We start from the raw sequence: 20,308 nt of genomic DNA on the forward strand, positions 1-20,308 counted from the left end.
CTCAACGTCTCAGTTTGTGGTTGAACTCACCGATTTTGAAACCAAGACGCGCTTAAACAATCAAAGCTCCTGCTAATGAAGATCGGGTCCCCTGTTGCTGACAGTTGAGTGTAGCATTCCATGCATTGAAGATATTATCGAAAAAGATCCGAGCGAGTCTTGCCCATTTGAGGAATATGGATGGTCTCGTTGCAACAAATTTGCATCTTTTTCTTTCGTTTGTGAGTCGGTCCACCAGGATCAAGACCCATACTCCCTATTTTGGCAGAGCCGTGATAAAATCTATGGAGACACTTTCCCATGGTTTTTGTGGTACAGGTGATACAACTTCAAGAGCCTCAAGAGTCTATCCCGACTTTGTCTTGTTGACACACGAGGCACGTCTTCACATACACAGCAACATCGTCTCGCATGCCCGACCAATCCCTAATTATTCATAGAGTTGCTAAATACATTCAAAAGTTTAAATTTTTACCCGACATGCAATTTAAATTTGTATATAATAAATAATTTGATTTGAAAATTTTAATATAATAAAAGGTAATTAGATATAAAATTGAAAGTTGATATATCTATTCAAATATTTTTAAAATTTAAAAATAAAATCTAATTAGACAATATTTAAGTAAATTTTTACTAAAATTATAGACAATAGTGGTATCTTTTCTTTTTCATCTTTAAAAATAAAACCCTAGTGCAAAGATTTGACCGGATTTTCTATAGGGACCTTTGCCGCCAGCGCTTCGAAGCAAGCAGTTGCCGCGAAGAGCACAGCAATATCATTATTGCTCTCACCGACGGCAACGGCGACACCGAATCCCTCTCTCAGGTTCTTTGCATTCCCTATCTCTCTTCTCTCGCTCCGTTGCAGTCGTAGTAATCTCACTGTTACTCTCATCGACGGCGAAAATATTCATCTCTGTTTCTGATCCTTGTTTCGTTTGGCTTATTGTTTTCTTTGATATATATGAATTCTCCGATACAATTGATTGAGATTTCTTTACCTTTTGCAAATACATAGTTATCTGATATTTTTCAATATTGAAGTACATTTTGTGCTTCAGACTTATTATGGAAGGTTTATGAAATCCTCGTGATATGGAATTACTTGTTTTTATATCTTATATGCCTATTTATCTCAGTTTGTGGATTGCGTTTCTCTTGGCAATGTTATTCTTTCTTAAGCTTGAGATTAGTCTTTCATAAATGAACTTTTTTTCTGATGTTCCATTGTGTTAGGTTGCTTATTTGCGGAGTGTGAGTTGCTCGAAGCTCAAACAGTTATCTCTAAGATATTGTAGCCTGAAAACAGAGTGCAGTCTAGAAATTTAGCGTTTCAGTTACTGCGATGGAGGAACACAACAACATGCGTTGTGATGATAGAACAAACAAGTAACGGAATCTTTTTTTTTTTTTTTTTGGCATAAATTGTTAATTTATCTTGGAATGAATAGTTCCAATGCTTGTCATAAGATTAAAATGCTCTGACTACTCCAATTTGTTCCATGGCAATGGATTTTTTGGCGTGACATACTTATGTTGCCTTTTTTCCATGATTATATTTGTCTGACTTACTATGAATGAATTCTCTCAGAGAAGCTTCTCAACTAGCTGCATTGTTGAAGGAAATGAAGGATGGATTGGACACAGTCACAAATAAAGTCCAGGCTTTAACTGCCAAGGTTAGAACATTCTCAGTATCTGCTAATCCCAGATAGCAAAGAGAACACTCTCGTATAAATCATAATTTTTTTCATTTTAGATATGTCAATTTAGGTAGGAAGAAATTTAGATTATCATGCTGGCATAGCTAATATCCAGGAAGAAATATGTGCAAAGAATCAGCGTCGATGTTTATTTTCACGTGCTATTGTCTCTTTCGGGTCGGTGGGATTCTATTATCTGAAGTTTGCATGCAATTCAATCTTCAAGTCTGTGAAAGTTATAGTCTGAAAGATTGATAATGAATGAGGGTTTGAAGTCTCCAGAGTCTACATTTTGTTTGAAGTTCAATCTCTCAGTAGTTGTCATTTCACATTTTACTATCTCGATCTAATTCGAATTTTGCACTCCCATGATATGGTAACGAAACTTTGATTGACTAGCTCACTGTGTTTCCAAAGTGATGTCCTTACCTAACAAAAAATATATTAATAATGCACTTTCTCCTGTTTTCGTACACTTGACTTGCGAGTTATGTCCATCTTTAGCATGTTATATAGCTATGGAAAGTTAATAATCATATGTGATTATGTGTGTTCTTTGTATTATAATCTGCAAAATATTATTGTTCTAAAAAATTTGACATTAAGTTTGTGTCAAATTTGTGTTTATTAGTGTATCAATTGCAAGTTTTCAAAATATTGAAGAGATTCTTGTGGCCAGAATCTCAACGTGTCTCCAAATTCAAAAAGTTATTTTTTGGTTAAACATGACAATTTCTCTGCAGAAAATCTTATCTAGTGCTTTTTTGACATTCGAAAGTGTATATTTATGTTCTTTATCCTATTTAGTATGTTCTAATTATAGTATCTGATTTGAGAAACTATAGTTTGCTTTAAGTGATTGCCTTTTGTGCGTATCTTGCCTTTGTTCAAGCAAGAAGTCCTGTTGTTTTAAGAGTACCCTTGAAAAACACTGGCTGATCTTGTAGAACACCTTTTTTGGATATCCTTAACTGATCCTATGGGATGATTAACTTCTATAGCAGAAATTTGAACCTACAATTTTATTTGATAAATTCTGGATATCTTGACCGTAATCATCATAAAAACCCGTGGATGACAATAAGCCCACATATTTATCAAGAATATATGAGCAAAAACCTGCGAAAAATGTCTTTACCGTTCATCACAGAATTTGGGCCGAAATATCTTATTATTTTTAGTCTTTGCTTCTTTTAGCTACAAAAAATTCCAGCTTTTGATTGATGGCTTTATCTGTGTTTTGTATGTCAGGTAAAATCAAACGAGCTTCCTACATCAGATGGGATAAGCTATCTTGACGCCAAATATTTATTACTTCTTAACTATTGCTCTTCACTTGTATACTATTTGCTTCGCAAAGCCAAGGGGTTCTCAATTGAGGGCCATCCTGTTGTCAGGAGTCTTGTAGAGATAAGGTTATTTCTCGAGAAGGTTCGTTCCTTTTCCCCTACTCTTTTCCGCTTGCTTACCTGCATGGGACTTATACGTAAGCCCTGCCTTTTGGTTGACACAGATTCGACCTATCGATAAGAAGCTTGAGTATCAGATTCAGAAGCTGACAAGAGTTTCTGTTGTTGCAAAAGAGGATGCATTCGTGGATGAAAAGGAATCAGCTACACCTCAGGCTACGGATGATCGGTTAAAATATCGTCCAAACCCTGACATGCTTGTCAGTAAATCAGAAGGGATTGCTGAGGTGAGGCATTAAGTCAAGGATGAAGTTTAATAACTCTTTTATTCCAATTGTTATGCGAAAAACTCAACAATGGCTTTTGTTTTCTGAACTGAATATTCGAATAGGATGGAGATGGTATATATCGTCCACCAAGGTTTGCCCCTACTACTATGGATGAAGATAAGAGCTCTAGGAAGGAGAGAAATTCCTCGAGGAAGGATTTAGAGACGCTCCGAAGAGCTCGACAGAGTGATTATATGAGGGAGCTAATGGATGACATGGCTGGGAAACCTGAAGAGGTTTGTTATAGATCTACTATTATATAATATGGGTTTTTTTCTAAATATCCAACGTATAGAGTACTTAAAACTTGTTGTTCATGGTAACTACAGATTAAAGAAAGCATTGGACTCGAAAATAGAGAAGTTGCTAGATATGTAGCTAAAATGGACGAACGTGATCGAAGAGAAGAGGAGCTTTTCACTCGTGCACCGCTTACAAAGATGGAGAAAAAGAGAGAAAAATACCTAAAGAAGTCGAGATATGGGTACGAAAACTTTGATTCGATCACCGTACTTCTAAAACATCTAATGATTGTTTCCTCAAGTTCGGTTTTGACACACTTCATTTTATTCTCTAGGATGGGTGGCGTAACCGATAGTTTCTTTGACGAAGTAAAATCGATGCCCTTGGGAGGTGCTGATGACGAGCAACCGACCAGTTTTGGTAGTAGTAGAGGCGGAATGAGAAAATATAAGAAGCGCAAGGTTTGTATTTCTTTCCTTTCTTTTTCCATTTGTTTTCGTAAATGCATTGTAGATTTTAGTCTAAACTTTGGAGCTCTTGGATTTTACATAGAATCAAACAATATACCTTTGCTTTCTGCAGGGCAGGCATTGAAACCCCGGGCAGCATCAGGATGATGGGACGTGTTACTTCTGGCTAAAATTGTACGTCGAAGTGAAATTTATATTGTTTTTACCCTTTTTTTTAATGTAATCTTTTTACCCTTCTTTTCATATATGTTATTAGCCCGGAAACGAATATTTAGTTTGTTGACTCCTCGAGATACCCGAGTCGATTAGATGCATCCTTTGTTTACTCAAAATGTTCTTCAATTCTAAGAGAATATTGGTTGATCCTTAGAATTGCGTTAACCGATCAAAGAAACAGTTTCGATCAATGTACGGGTTTATGAGTATCAAAGAAGCTAGAAATTGAGATTAAAAGCATAATATTGAAACAGATATGTCGTGTTTTATTATCATTCAACTAGAAGGTTGTATAATTGTCATGAATCTGGCTTTGGATGCCAATTAAGATCAAAGGTAATGTTAACGTGCGTGAAAGTAGCTTTACAGAATCACATTTGAATCTTTTCCAAACTTGCAACATGAAGCACAGCCTTGATGGCCATCTCCTCTCATCGTGACTATTTCCCTCAATCATCAGCAAATAATTATGGAAACTTCATCTAATAAAGTGGTATCTGGAACAGCTTATTGTGTGAGTAACTTTGAGTCGCATGCTACTATTTTAATTCTTCCTACAGTCTCCTGGGAATCCTCGTTCTTAAACGTTGCATCCTGCAAAATGAACGTCCAAACGTTGTCGCAGAATCGATAGGTATGCAGATGTCCCTGTTGCAATACAATAGGACAGAGGCTCAGAAATCACCCAAGTGTTAATTATACAACTCCTCAAATATTGACGTGATTGTGCTCTCATCCATAGTTCTCATACAATCACGACGAACTTTCAAGAGTATCATGAGAAAATCTAACAGCCATTGGATTGACGAACTTTCAAGAGTATCATGAGAAAATCTAACAGCCATTGGATTGAATATTTGTAGAAGTGATTGATGCATGGGCTTAAATCTCTAATTGCATCGATTACTTTATCCCCAGATTCAAAAGTACAAATAATTACCAAGTTTATTCCAGAGAAACTTATTCAAGCTGCAATATTTTATGCTGGAAAACGCTTGAAGAATCAATGAAGTAATCTAATCCATTTAGAATTAGATCAAAAGTTCCACAATCTAAACTTCCAACTTTCGAATACAAATGTTTCTATGTCGTACGTCGTGTGTTTTCTTTATCATGGTTTTCTCCATTCAGTTCAGGCAACCAAAAAGATCATGGGGAAAAAATTGTACTATACATCCATGTTACTGACAAAACAATTTGGCTCAAGGCTTGACGTGCAATAGAGCAGAAACAGAACTATCTCAGAACAGGCAAACACAACTAGTTCCTCTTATAAGTAAAAACACGTTTCAAGTTTATAATGTCTTTACTTCGCAACATAAATCTCTAGCATTCAAAGATGCAATCAAATTCATAAGCCGAACAAACATACCTTTATAGTCACCTTGCTTTTCACCTGTGATTCCAGAGCCTCGGTCATGGACTGCAAAAAACCAAAAGCGGTACAAAATTAAATCAAACAAGACCTCAATTTCGAACACGAATCCAAAATATACACAGAAAAACATCTCTGAACCAGCTTTAACTATACCTTATCGAACTGCACAAGAACCTGAATAGCAAGCTCCGGACTAAGAGTACCGTTCTGGACCATTTCGTCCAAAGTTTCAGTCAAACACATTCCGATCGTCGATCTGCGGTAGAGTTCAAACGTTGCCATTCTTCTTCGAAAAACAAGATCTGCAACATATGGAAGTTCTTTGGCTAAGATATCAAATTTAGTTCAAGAGAGCACATCCGTAATTGACAAAACTAATTGAAAATTTGAAACATAGCGTCAAAATTCGAGAAAGCAGGCAAAATCTTCGAAATTAAAGCGAGAAATCAATTCGAAAAGGAATGAGAAAATAATAATAAAGAGAAAGAGTACAAGAGCAACGAATTGCAGGTACAGATTGAAAGTGAGTTTGTGATGCTTCTGGTTTCTTTGATTCTAACTGGGTTAACGTTAGCTCCAAATGCTTTTCGCGAGCGAAGAAATTTGGGGCTTTTTATACCCTAGATTTTGTAGATGAGGGTATATATAGCAGCGAAGCCACGGAATGGAAACTCATCAAAATGACGAATTTGCCCCTGCGAGGCGCCTTTGTTTTCTCATTGTGGGCTCAAAAAGTATAATGGGCCGTAAAGTTATGTTCCGATGGCCCAATTTGTTCGTGAGCCCACTAAAACCTTCTTTCAGCCCGGCCCAAAAATAAAAGGTTTAAGTAGCAAGTCAAAAAGTCAGATTTGATCGACTTTCTAAAGCGACCTTTCCCGCCATTGGAGTCTCTCTTTTTCGCTCAACCTTCAAACGAAAGAAAAAATGTATCAGATCGATCCCTTATCTTTACCAGAATCATATCCGATCTCCTTCCCGCTCTCACTTTTGCTCATCGATTAACTCATGGAATCCTCATTTTTTCTCTCGCATTCATGTTCTTCCCCTCACTGACCTTCGCTCGAATCGTTCACGTTAAAACGGTAAGTTTCTCATTTTTGAAAATGTGTTCCTAAATTATGTTTATTGTTCTTATTGTCTAGTTAAGATTGTCGTATGTGACGTTTGTTTTATTTTAGAAATTTATGTTTTACAGGAATGCCTTCTGTAATAAGTTATACATATGTAGGTTTCATTTGTGTTGTTTTTAGGTTTGGAATTTCTCAATGTTCTGAATTCTTATTAGATCCTCAAACGTCGCAACATTTCTGTGTCCGAGTTCTAGATCGCATTGCAGTACTTCTCTTGTTATTCTTATATGTACGAATTGCATTGAATAAATGTTTGTTACTTTAAATTTTCATGTTCGAAGATTTATTATTCTGATGTCTCAAGTATGTAGTTACTTGTTAGAATAATAATTTTGTGTTTGGTAGAAGTAGATAATAAAAAACTCATTCAAATGATCTAAGACATGAGAAATGTTCATCTTCCTCTGTTTTACTAAAAGGGATTTATTCATCCGACTTTGTTGATACATTGGAAGATCTCAATATTTTCAATGGTGCCTTCATCCCTGTTCTTGATAATAATTCAAATTGAATTGTGCCTCAATGACTGGATTTTTAGAAATAAGGAAAAGACGTTCTTTCTAGGTCTTTTGTTCTTTTAACTCAATAAGCTTTCAAGTGTTCAAGAGCTATTGACTTTCGAGATTGTGATTGATCTCTTTATCTTTTGAAATATATTTGATTCGGCTCTTAGAAGAGATTCTTAAGTACCAAGAATAAGTACATTTTATATAAGATGAACATTGAATTTGGGCACTTAATTTCCTCAATTTCCACCAAATAAAGGCAATAGAGTTGATTGCATTGGATAATCACTCTGCAAAATATTCAATTGAACTATTTACATTTAGGACGTTAAGGGTCCTTCTAAACGAATATAATCATACATAATCCCAACAAAAGGACCGTGGTCATTTGTTTGTGTAAGAAAAATTGTATTGTTGCCCGCCACAAGCTCACTGCCTGGAATATCGACACTGTAAAACCGGTACAGACCGTGAATTCCATGTCTAGCTATAGTGTTGTCCTTTCCAATTACTCCAGTTGTGAATAACGGGGTAACTGCTTGTGCATCATTCACTCGAACCTTCAAGTAACAATATATTTTAGTTTCAAGCGAAAAATGGAGACACCACATCCATAGTTCCTACTCGAACTATTTAGGAAAGTTTTATCAAACTATAAAGACAAATTCTAACTTCTATGGACCCAATTTGTAATGGATTACATTGAAGTTCGGATCCTTACTGTTTAGAGAGAGTTAGAATGTAGTCAATATGATTTGATAATACCTCACAAATAGTCTCCACCATTAGAAGCCACTAACAGATTGAATAGGTACCAGTTACCTATCATGTATTAATATGATGGTATTTTTTATTGAGTTGACCGTGTAGGTTAAGTAGCTAACCCGATACTAAATTTATAAATTAACCCCAAACTGAGAGGCCATCAGCTGCCAAACATAAAGATAAAGATAGAGTTCCATACTTGTAATTCTGCAGCATGTGCAGTGGCCAATGCAAGACGCAGCTTATATGTTCCATGTGTATCTGGACTGTCAATTTTGAACTCAATTTTCCAAGTAGTTCCTACATATGTGTTGTTGTCGTCTATCTTCCTGCATTGCAAACAAGGGTTATAGCCAAAGTATCTACCAACTCAATTCCATGTTAACAATAGTTCTATAAAATGCTAACAAGAACTAAGAAAAATGCAATATGAAATTGTAAACCAAAATCTTTCGATTTTCGAAGTGGTTATGGTGCATAATTACATAAAAATTTGAAATCACTGATACAGCTTGAGCTAGCTTGTTTCTATGTTAGCAGCATGCTACTTAGCCCGCACGACATAAGTCAAGAAACCTACTGCTTAATTGGTTTAGCTTATCGATGTTCTTGAGTCCAATGAGGATAAAGAGGATGGCCCGACTTGTTTAGCATTTTATAGGAGTGGATAACAGCATTAAAAAGGATGAAGTATTAGCGTGAGAGAGCAAACAAGAAAATGACACTAAACAAAACAGAAACGGAAAGACATAGTGTAGTCGTCATTGCAAAAGATTCTATTGTTTCTCCGATCGTGCTGACAAAGCTAAAGCCGAACACGTCAACCAGCTCGAAGGAAAACTAAAACTGCAAGAACAAAGTTGAGGAAGGAGACCTGTTAACTTGTGCAAAGAACCAATCTTTTTTGTAGTCACTTTGGTCAACCGTATAAACTAGGTCCTCCTTAGGATATAATTCTGCGTATCTTTCCCATAATCCATACTGCCTAAACCTGAAATAATAATTCATAGAGTAAATTACCATAGAAAATAAGAAATATTGAAATAGAATTGTCCCATCGAACCCCAAATATATATAAATATATGGTTAAATTACAAGTTTAATGCATGAATCTTCATGTTTATGCATGTTCGGTCCCTTAACTTTAAAGTGTAATAAGTCTTAGATTTATTATACACTTTTAAAAACTTATGGATAGATTAAGACATAAACTTCAAAGTTAACGGATTAAACTTGTAATTTAACCGTAATATAACTATGAGGAGGCTAATTTAGAGCTATGCTAAAAGGGAAAAAAAGTAGATACAGAAAGTAAAGTGAAAGACTGGAAGAAGAACTTACTTATCTGAATGATTGACAAAAAGTTTATTAATAAACTTGGGACTAGGATCTGGTACATAGAATTCTGCAGCAGTACGATCTGGAATGCCTATTTCCCATAATGTAGGACCATCTCTTGGAGGCTCGAAAACAAGTTCACCCACATCGATATCGCTGCCTAAATACTCAACGAGATTAAACTACTAATTATACACTTAATGAAAGCATGAAATTAATGGAGTTGGAGCTACAAACCTGGGGTTACAGTGATGAAAGCATCATATTGGTACTCGCTGATAAAATTATAGACCCATCCATTAAGACTATAATTTCCACTGAGAACATTTTCCAAAGTGAAATGTCCATTCTCATCTGCTCTGCTCCAGAATTGGTAGCCCTGAGTTCCAAAATGTGTTAAGTTCTCAGCTAAACTCATCAACCATTGACTAAAGATTAATATAGTTTTAGGGGAATTTTGCATCTAAGCAGCATTTTAAGAACTGTGTTCTTGAAAAATAGCCTCATAGTAAATCATATAAGCCGAGGGACGACTATTTTGGCTAACTTAGGGTCCGTTTAAAATAAGTCATTCCAAGCCGAACTTAAATTATCTTTATAGATTATAAACAAATATTAATAGTAATTATTTAATTTTTTTTTTTTATAAAAAAAATGTTAAAGCAGTTTGGCTGAATGTAGAAGATTCTGTGATGTTGCTGTACCTTGCTTTCTGTTTGCCAGGAGCCAAGTTCCCCAGGAAGTGCCAGCCCCACATATGCACCACTTGCAGGTATGGATTCATTACTCACATATCTAAGAAGCTCAAAATAATGGCATTTAGAAAGTAATTTTGTAAACAAGAACTAAAATAGACACTTGTTAGAAGTTAGAGACTGAAACGTTAGAAACTAAAATGTAAATACGTATTGTTGGATGATGAATGTCTCACGTTGACTAATTTAGGGAATGATCATGAGTTTATAATCAAGGAATATTATCTCCATTGGTATGAGTCATTTTGGAGAAGCCCAAAGCAAAGTCATAAGAGCTTATGCTCAAAGTGGACAATATCATACCATTGTGGAGAGTCGTGTTCATCTAACATGGTATCAAAGTTATGCCTTAAACTTAGTCATGCCAATAGAATCCTCAAATGTCGAACAAAGGACTCCAAAAGAAAAAGGAGTCGAGCCTCGATTAAGCGGAAGTGTACTTTGTTCGAGGGGAGGTGTTAGATGATGAAAGTCTCACATCGGCTAATTTAGGGAATGATCATGGGTTTATAATCAAGGAATACCTCTCACGGATCATGAATCTGCCGCTGACGGTGCCACGTTGGTCTGCTTTGATAAAATCCTTAGACGCAGGGAAATTGTAAGGCCAGCTTTGAACTTCAGCAGCCATCTGAAAATGAAAACTCCATTTAAATTTAAAATTAAAATTAAAATCAAAATCAAAATCATCAACATAATTTGCATCCATCCTTGTAGAAACTATGTACCTGTTGTTTAGCATTTTGCCAAAGTCCGAGTGGATCTTCTTTTTCAGGCAAGGAATTGATATGTATAAAGACAGGGCCGTACACCTTCTTCCATGCCTCGTTACTTCCAAACCGTATCACCATAGCCGCTCCTGCGTAATGAGCGCTATGGAAAACCTAACAAATTCAATTCCAATCTACACGTTAGTTCATAATCATAATCATAATCATAAAGTTACATTGTAATTCTTCCACAATCTCCAAAGAAAATGATGATAAAACATATTAGAGAATTTATTAATTTGTTAAATGAAAATAGTTATTTTTTAAAAATTCAAATGCAAAATGAACATTACTTTAAAATATATATATATATATATATATATATATATATATATATATATATATATATATATATATATATATATATATATTAAAGTATGAAAATAGAATAAATATAAAAGTTAATAGTATAAAAATATGGTTTAAAGAAAATAAAAAATAAAAAATAAAAGCGGGAGCAGAGAGAGCGCACTTACAGTAAGGGAGGTGGGACCCACATGGGAGGTGAGAACTTGTTTGAGGGGCCCACCGGAGCGATACTCCTCGCTGGCTGTGATTTGCCAAATGCCAATGGGCGGGTCGTTGGATATCCACCCGTGAACCCGACTGTCTTTGCTTTCGCACCCGTATTGGTACTTGTCATCTACCTGCATCATCGCCCCTCGTCAAACAAAACAAATTTAAAGGAAAAAAAAAAAAAACATTTATTCACATTTTAAGTTTTTTTTTTTTTTAATAATTTTGTTTTATTTTTTAATAATTTTTATGCATATTATTTTTAAAAAATGTAATATTCACAAAAAAAAAAAAAAAAAAGTTAAGGCTTAAAAAACAATATATGCTTTTTAAAAAAATATAAGATAATAAGACAATATATTATAATATAATCTAAATTAAAATCTAATTTATCATTTAAAAAAAATAAAATCAAACTTACTTTTCCACTAAAAGGAGAAAAATTAAAATTAAAATCAGTGCATTAATAGTGTTAATTAATAATTTAACGCAACGCATTCAAAAATATTATGTTGAACAAAGTGAGCGTTGGATTCAATATTAAATAAAAATAATAAATTGTTTTAATATTTTGAATATTCAAAAGTAATTTGAGAAATTTTAAGAATAAATAAAAAGGAATTTATAGCAAGAAAAAAAAATATTTAATAAATTTATTCTAAAAAGACTTATTTATTGAAAAACTTTTTTTTTTTTTTTTTTTTTTTTAACAGATAATAGAGGTACCTCTCCCTTGAACTCGGGTTCTATAGGATCCACAAGGAGGACGGCCTCTGGATACTCTAGGGCTACCCCTCGCGGTGGCTTCCGATCGTCTGGTAAAGGCATGAATCTCTGTCTCTCATCTGCTACTACCATGTACCGAAACCTAAACATTTCCTTAGTCGATTCAATCGCAGTTTCTTCCAAATCGAAAAGAAACAAAAGGAAGATCAAATTCAAAACACCGATTTCTTTACTTGTCTTTTCGCGGCTTGAATGCGATTCTGGTGTTGTCGATGTTAAACGCTGGCCATTCTTTCAAGTGTTCGTAAATGGCGTACGAATAGAATCCTGATGAATTTCGTAGTATCACGAACCTGTCGAAGAAGAAGAAGATGAAGAAGATTTTTCCATTAATCGTTCATTTCATCATAATTTTGAGATTTTTTTTGTTCTGTTTGGTTACCTTTTGTCGACATTCAAAGGAACTACGTCGTCTCCGGAGGATGAATTGTAAGTTCTGCTGAATGAGAGTTCTATCTGTTCGTCATTTTGTACGATTACCTTGAAATCTGTTGCTTCAATTCTGTAAATTAAACGAAATTGCTTCAAATTTTTCAAAATACTTTCAAGTTTCTGTTCATTACTTCTATAATCTTCACCAAAATCCTGGATCAATTTTGATTTACAAACAACAAAGTAGAAACAAGCGGCATTTTGAACTGAAAAATGGCGCACTAAGAAACGAAAAAAGGGAGAAAACGTTGCTGGTTCTTAGGAAACTTACCGATCAAACATGCCTTTGGTTCCTTTCGCTCCTGCGGTGTTCCAAACAACGTCCCAATATCTGTATATTCAACCCAAACAATTACAAGGCTTAGCTCTGTATTAATAGAAGAAAACCAAAAATTATAGTTTTTTTTTCTTTAAAATAAGAATTTTTTATAATTCTTAATCAATTTGAAAACAAAATAATTTTTTATTTTTAACCTAATAAAATAATCCTTAATAATTTAGGAAAATAGAGTTAATTACCCTCTATCATCTTCAGGATTGGTCACATCAAGCAAGTTTTCAATCCCATGGTATTGTATTCCGGTGACGAATCCCATCGGATTCGATATCGTCACTGCAATTATTTCATTCTCCATCACAACCTGTTACATCACAATTACGATAATATTCACGTCAAATTCTTTAAACACTAACAAAAATAATCACAGAAAAGATGAGCAGAACGTTACATATTGTTCTTGGATGTGGAGTTGTAACAGAGACACCGAAACATTGGGGCTATGTCCATCAGGGCTGTGTCCATCGGGGCCGTGTGCATCGGGGCCGTGTCCATCCGTGTCGGGCGTCGTCGAGACGACGGGGTCTCGTGTCGTTGCAGGGATGAAGGGCCCGTAAACGTAAAAGAAAAGAGAAGAAAAGAGCCAAAATATTTTGAGGGAGTCAGACAAACTTGAGAGGGAAAATGCACTTTTTTTCATTTCCTTCAAATCTGTTGACATTGGGTACGTGAAGGAAGAAAGGGCTTAGAAGGGAATCTTTTTTTTAACTTTATAGCTCGGCTTTGCTTACTTGAACTAAAAGGCAAAGCCTCTCGTGAACTCCTTGCTTTGTCGCCACATTTGGTTTCATTATATATAAGGTTAAAAACCAATATTTAGAATTTGTTTTTGTTTTTTTTTTTTAACAAATTTTAAAATTAGTTCAAATTAACAAAAAAAAAAAAACTATTTGGTAAATTTTGGAAACAAATTTATGTTGTATTTTCCTAAATTAAAACTATTGTTATTATTTTAAGATTTATTGAAAATGGAAAGAATTAATTTGGATGTTTAAAAATATAAAAATTAAGATAAAATGAGAATTAAATAACTAAAATGGAATGTATTTGAGCTGTTGATGTAGAATCTACCTATTTCAGCCTAGGAATGAAGTAAATTAATTGTGAAAATTTTAAAATTTTAATATTGGCCAGAAATTAGCTGTTGGGTTCCTTAAATTTCATTTTGATCCTTTTTATAATTAATTGTGATTTTGAATGCTAAATAGCATAATAATATTATTCATACATTTAAATTATTGCTACGATGAATATTAGTGACCTAACTCGATCCATTAAATTTTTATTATTGGTTAAATTACAAATTTAGCCTCCAAAAATTAAATTATTAAAGATCGAATTTAATAATTTTCAACCGACTATAAAATAACATTGATTTATTAGATATAAAATAATAAAATTTATAAATTTATTAACATTGTTCGAATCTATGGAAGACATTAAACATACCATATTGAAAGTCGATCATTTTAGGGTTTTTTTTTTTTTTTTTTGTGTTAATGATTAAAAACCGTTCTATAGAATTATGTTTATAGCTTTAATTTAGAAGGAAAAACTACTTCAATTATTCTAAAGTAGAGTGGAGCAATTAAGAACAAATTTAAAAAGATTATTAAACACAATTAAAAAAAATTACCCATTTACCTAAAAATATTTAAAAATTTTCGGAAAAAAATAAAGTTTTATTTCTAAAGTATCTCGAAATATAGAATTTTGTCCCTTGTTATGAAATTTTCTAGCTCCACCCGAACATGATCCGAGTCATACACGAGCTTTAGTTTACGATATCTTGCAAGCTATTGATATCTTGGAAGGGTGGTTGGTTCATATGAGAGTAAAGAAACTGAAGATTATATGAAAATTGGAGTTAGAAGAGGAGTGTTAGCGGCGTGATGGCTCATGCATGACACCCTCACAACACATAAAGTGCTTCAAAATCAAGTTTATTAAGACTCCATTTGTTTTATAATTATTTATTTCCAAAATTTAAAATGTTTGGCTTTTAGCCTATAAAATTTGCCATATCTGAATAACTATATTCAACTTTGGATAAGAGCGAACATACCCTAAACTTACGGTCTTGCCCAATACTTTTTTACTATATATTGAAAATTCTTTCCTTGTCAATGAGTTACTCTCCCTTTTGGAGAATTTCTATGTTGCACCCGTATGGATACTATTCTCATTAATTGTCACTCACGTCAGCATCATTTAAAAAAATTTATGCGGGACGGTTTTTTGAGTTGAATTATTTTGTTCAAACATTCGTAGGTATGATGTAATAACAAAATATAGAGTTGTTAATCTGAATATAGATCAACTGGTTAAGACATACTACTAACTTCGAGTTAACCACTCGAATCCTTCCGCCTCACAAATTAAACTAAATAGGGAGTTTCAAGTCAGTTTGTTGAAGGACCTTCCAGACGGATATAATCATACATGATACCTTGGAAAGGGCTGGTGCAGCGTGGCTGAGTAAAGAAGATTGCGTTATCTCCTTCAACAAGGTGTAAGCCTGCTATGCCCACGCTGTAAAGCCAATAAATTCCATGAATTCCATGTCTTGCAATTGAGTTGTCTCTCCCTATCAACCCGCTCGTAAACAAAGGTCGTTTTGAACTCGGATCATTAACCCGAATCTAGAGAGGGGAATCGAAAAGAGAGAAAAAAAAAAAAAACATGTTTTGGTTAAATGTTAAGCATTTCAGTTAATGTCAATGATATAGCATCTTACCTGCAATTCAGCAAGAGTTGCAGATGCGATTGCAACTCGTAGCATATACCTACTCTTGCGATCTACTTGATCGAGTTTGAATGCAATTTTCCAGGTAGTTCCTTGATGTGAATTATCGTTCGTCTTCCTGTAATTCATGGAATAGTTTGATGACAGATACAAGACATGTCAAAGATCATATAACGAACGTAGCCACAGAAACAAAGAAGTTGTGAGGATCAAAGATGACGATCGTTGGAGACTTTTTGGTTATGGGTAACGAATAGCGAAATAAACATTACCTTGGGACCTGAGCAAAGAACCAATCTTTTCTATAATCACTTGTGCCAACGGTGTATACTAAATCCTCGTCCGGGTATAACTCAGCGTACCTCTCCCACAACCCGTACTGTCGAAACCTGTCGAGTATAAACGGTAGAGATTTCAGATTTGATTGGACTTAGATCACTCAAGTTCTACAAAAGTATCCAAACTTGTAGAACTATAGAAAAGGGGCTACCTTTCAGGATGATTTACAAAGAGCTTATTAATATGCAATGGATTAGGATCAGGAACGTAGAACTCCGACGCGGAGCGATCGGGAATGCCTATCTCCCATAGTGTCGGTCCATCTCTTGGAGGTTCGTAAACAAGATCGCCAAGTTCAATGCTAGATCCTATATTTAAACATGGGAATACCATAATTGTGTACACATAAATTGAAAAGCTTGAGGCAATACACAGATACAGGGAACAATACCTTGGCTTATGTTGATTAAGGCATCGCAACGGTAATCACCAATGAAGCCAGGGACCCATGCATATAGATTATATTGGCCAATGTGAACGTGATTGATGATAAAATAGCCACGATCATCCGCTCTAGTCCAGAATTGATATCCCTGAAAATAAGAATAAATTCTTTTAAGAGCGCTCATGTTCATCATCTCCTTAGAATTGATAGCTTCGCTGTTTTGAATTTAAGTTAAACAAACACCTTGCATTCTCTCTGCCATGACCCTACTTCTCCTGGTGCAGACAATCCGACGAACGCTCCACCGGCTGGAAGATAGTCTCGGTTCATATACCTACAAATTTTAATAACAAAGGTTCGAGCACATAATCTAAACCAGAAAATTAAACAAATCGACGCTAGGACAACATTGAAATATTTCTAATGGGGAATTTACGAATACTAAATGCCTACCTGTCGAAAACCAGAAGCCTACCGCTAATGGTACCCCGTTGATCCAGTTTCGGGAAATCGTCGGAGGCGGGGAAACTGTATGGCCAACTTTGGACTTCTGTCATCATCTGGTAATATCATATGATTATTAGTGTATCTCATAAAAGTGTCATCCATACAAACACAAAAGATGAGTGTCTTAATGCAACATACCTGTATTTTAGCATCCTCCCATAACCAAAAGGGATCATCTCCAGCTTTAGTGGAGTTAAGATAAAGAAAAACAGGCCCAAAAACTTTCTTCCATGGCTCGCCATTTCTAAATTTTGGCACCAAATCTTGTCCCGCATAATGAGTACTAAGAAATATCTGAAAAGGAAAGTTGAAATTGAAAGAAAAAATGCCATTGTCACACAAAATCTCCATAATTAGTGGAATTAGATCACCTACAGCAAGAGTTGTAGGTCCCACATGGGATGTTAAACTCTGCTTATGTGGCCCGCCTGATCGAAATTCATCGCTCGGTGTAATTTGCCAGAACCCGATGGGCGGGTTGGTGCTTATCCATCCATGGACCTTTAAGTCTTTGTTTTCACATGAGTATTGGTATTTGTCATCCACCTAAACAAAAATGGATCATATCAAAGCAAGGTAGATCCTATCAGAACATTCTGAGTCAATCCCAATAGGTAAAGATCAATCAACAAACCAAAACACTCCTGAAAGGGAGAACAGCATTCTTAGGGTACCTCATCCTTGTGTTCGGGGTTCTTGGGATGGGTAAGCAAGACAGCTTCAGGGAAGCCCAAAGTCTGGCATCTTCCAGATAAACGATCATCGGGCAGGGGCATCAATCTCTGCCTGTTGTCAGCTACAGCCATGTACTGAAACCTATCAATTCAATCCTTGGTCTAATGAATATAATAAGTTGACATGAACGAAAACAACCCGACTAGGGGACGTGACTGGATAAACAAGTCCGAGCTAGAGTCTATACAGTATCTTCCTTCAAATATCCCCTAATTACTGCCTATTTCAAAAGCGAGCACGAAAGAAAGAAGCATCACTGTAACGACCCAAGCCTACCGCTAGCGATATTGTCCTCTTTGGGCTTTCCCTTTCGGGCTTTCCCTCAAGGTTTTTAAAATACGCAGCTAGGGGGAGGTTTTCACACCCTTATAAATAATGTTTCGTTCTCCTTCCCAATCGATGTGGGATCTCACAATCCACCCACCTTAGCAAGGACACCTTAGGGGCCCAAGGTCCTTGCTGGTACACCGCCTCCTGTCCACCCCCCTTCAGGGCTGGCACATCACCTAGTGTCTGACTCTGATATAATGGCCCAAGCCAACCGCTAGCAGATATTGTCCTCTTTGGGTTTTCCCTTTCAGGTCTCCCCACAAGGTTTTTAAAACGCGTCTACTAGGGAGAGGTTTCCACGCTCTTATAAACAATGTTTCGTTCCCCTCTCCAACTAATGTGGGATCTCACAATCACTGTAATTAAACACCAACTAATGAACAATGCACCGTTATACGAGTCACGATGAAGCCATACATGACTTGTAAAGGATAGAGTATACTCACTTATCTTTTCTGAGTTTAAAAGTGATCCTAGTTTCACCAATATCAAAATCAGGCCAATCCTTCAAGTGTTCATAAATAGCATAAGAGTAGAATCCAGAGGAACCACGTAGTACTATGAACCTACAAGACAACAGCAATACTCAATTTAGTAATCAATCAAAAGTCCAAGCACAACAAAACTTAAAAATCGAGGACGAACCTCTTGTCGATATTCAGAGGAACAACCTTGCCCTCGAGGGACGGATCCCATATCCTTGTAAAAGAAAGCTCAACCTGTTCCTCATTTTCCACTATAACCCTAAAACTTGATCCCTTAATCCTATATGCAAACCAGTTCTCAATATACATGAACACATAAAGTAATAACAAAACCGTTCAAATGCAAAAAATTCAGAAAATTATGAAGAAGAAAAAGCCATACACGTCAAATATCCCCTGGCTTCCTGGAGAATTCCAAACAATATCCCAATACCTAAACGATTTTAACAAAAGCAAGCAGATTATCTTCTTAAACTCGTTATTAATTAAATTAATTTCAGTTGTTAATTACAACAGCGTATACCTACCCTCTGTTAGATTCAGGGTTGAGAACTTCAAGCAGATTGTCAACACCATTATAACGTATGCCAGTGATAATTCCATCTGGTTTTGATAAAGTTAGTTGCAGTATTCCATTGTCTACTACTACCTGCACATAACATGAATAAACAGGGAATAATCTGGAGAGTTCTGGAACGAAATCATAACATTCTTCTCGGAAATTTTCGATTATTTACAGTTTGGAATAATATCTTCACAGAATCCGAACAAAATGGAAAAATAAACTTACATGATGATCTCGTATCTGCAATCGCACTCCTCGGGAAGACATTGCGAGACCTTCGATTCTGAAATTTCTTGAGGAACAAGAACAGGAAGAACGAACAGAACTAGAAGATCAAAAACCAGAATCTAAATTGAAACAACGGAAAAGAAGAAGTGTTTCTTGTGATGACGGGGACTGATAGCGCATACTGATCTATCGTGAACAACGATCGACTGAGAATAAAACGGATTGTGGCGATTTTAGGTATCAAATGGATTCCGATGATCGATACTGTACAATGACTTTTCCTATTCTCTTTAGGACTGAGAATTACATTGCTCGACGCTCGACGCTCGACGCTCGACGCCGAAGATTAGAATTTGGAGAAGTATGGAAGTGGCGCGATTGGTTGGCGGGGTGGATCTGATATATATATATATGAATCATGGGGTCTGGAATGCCAATGCAACGCTTCAATTTACTAGTTTTTCAAGTTCGAATAATGCCACCAAATAAAGGCGATGTTCATATTCATACTCTAAATAGCAATATAATGGATTATAGAATTTTGAAATTGTGTTCGTTAATGAAAATTGTGCTTATTTTGTTTCTAATTTTCTAAATATTTACTCACATTCCAAAATTAAGAACAAAGTTTTGAAATTACTTTCTAAAAAATACTTTTTTTTCAACTTTAAAATTTGAAAATATTGGTGAAAATACGTAGAGGCAGGCCAGCTGGGCCGTGAGTGTAGTGGGGATGAGATCTTTTGTCTCGAGCTTCGCTTTTTCATGTGCTATAAAATTATGTTCCCGGGCATTTCGTTTCCTTCAGGTGTTGCCTACTAAGCTCCCCCTTTCAAAGTTGCCTACTAAGCTCCCCCTTTCATGCAGTTCAACATATCCTTCCGATGTTGCCTACTAAG

The 20,308-nt window shown here is 35.5% G+C and overlaps 3 protein-coding genes across 5 annotated transcripts; 1 reads left to right on the top strand and 2 right to left on the bottom strand.

Moving 5' to 3' along the window:
* Nucleotides 1-673: 673 nt before the first annotated feature.
* LOC111789316 (Sas10/Utp3/C1D family) lies at nt 674-4,529 on the top strand. The gene is made up of 9 exons (XM_023670041.2): nt 674-829; nt 1,240-1,392; nt 1,595-1,682; nt 2,958-3,137; nt 3,220-3,402; nt 3,507-3,680; nt 3,774-3,928; nt 4,022-4,148; nt 4,270-4,529. Exons 2-9 carry the CDS (start codon nt 1,349-1,351, stop codon nt 4,279-4,281), a joined length of 963 nt encoding a protein of 320 aa, XP_023525809.2. The 5' UTR covers nt 674-829; nt 1,240-1,348; the 3' UTR covers nt 4,282-4,529.
* Nucleotides 4,530-4,613: 84 nt separating this feature from the next.
* LOC111789317 (transcription initiation factor IIA subunit 2) lies at nt 4,614-6,362 on the bottom strand. Its single transcript, XM_023670043.2, has 4 exons — nt 6,244-6,362; nt 5,905-6,053; nt 5,746-5,796; nt 4,614-5,021 (listed from the first exon to the last, which is right to left on the bottom strand). Exons 2-4 carry the CDS (start codon nt 6,031-6,033, stop codon nt 4,881-4,883), a joined length of 321 nt encoding a protein of 106 aa, XP_023525811.1. The 5' UTR covers nt 6,034-6,053; nt 6,244-6,362; the 3' UTR covers nt 4,614-4,880.
* Nucleotides 6,363-7,633: 1,271 nt separating this feature from the next.
* Nucleotides 7,634-19,794, bottom strand: LOC111786491 (uncharacterized). 3 transcript variants are annotated; one of them, XM_087121212.1, is made up of 28 exons: nt 19,407-19,794; nt 19,144-19,265; nt 18,999-19,049; nt 18,777-18,896; nt 18,578-18,697; nt 17,741-17,882; nt 17,442-17,612; nt 17,205-17,360; nt 17,013-17,119; nt 16,803-16,893; nt 16,566-16,707; nt 16,326-16,482; nt 16,108-16,224; nt 15,827-15,953; nt 13,272-13,393; nt 13,024-13,083; nt 12,703-12,822; nt 12,494-12,613; nt 12,261-12,402; nt 11,495-11,665; nt 10,977-11,132; nt 10,773-10,879; nt 10,198-10,288; nt 9,731-9,872; nt 9,497-9,653; nt 9,030-9,146; nt 8,355-8,484; nt 7,634-7,950 (listed from the first exon to the last, which is right to left on the bottom strand). In XM_087121212.1, exons 1-28 carry the CDS (start codon nt 19,446-19,448, stop codon nt 7,711-7,713), a joined length of 3,540 nt encoding a protein of 1,179 aa, XP_086977338.1. In that variant the 5' UTR covers nt 19,449-19,794; the 3' UTR covers nt 7,634-7,710. The 3 variants fall into 3 exon arrangements, with proteins under 3 accessions (XP_086977338.1, XP_023522509.2, XP_023524656.2); XM_023666741.2 differs by lacking the exons at nt 15,827-15,953; nt 16,108-16,224; nt 16,326-16,482; ... (9 more) ...; nt 19,144-19,265; nt 19,407-19,794 and adding an exon at nt 13,481-13,762; XM_023668888.2 differs by lacking the exons at nt 7,634-7,950; nt 8,355-8,484; nt 9,030-9,146; ... (9 more) ...; nt 13,024-13,083; nt 13,272-13,393 and adding an exon at nt 15,329-15,731 and having other exon boundaries at nt 19,407-19,789.
* Nucleotides 19,795-20,308: the final 514 nt, after the last annotated feature.

Source organism: Cucurbita pepo, chromosome 2, assembly GCF_057944985.1.
Source record: "Cucurbita pepo subsp. pepo isolate OVF chromosome 2, ASM5794498v1, whole genome shotgun sequence".
Classification (NCBI taxonomy): Eukaryota; Viridiplantae; Streptophyta; class Magnoliopsida; order Cucurbitales; family Cucurbitaceae; genus Cucurbita; species Cucurbita pepo.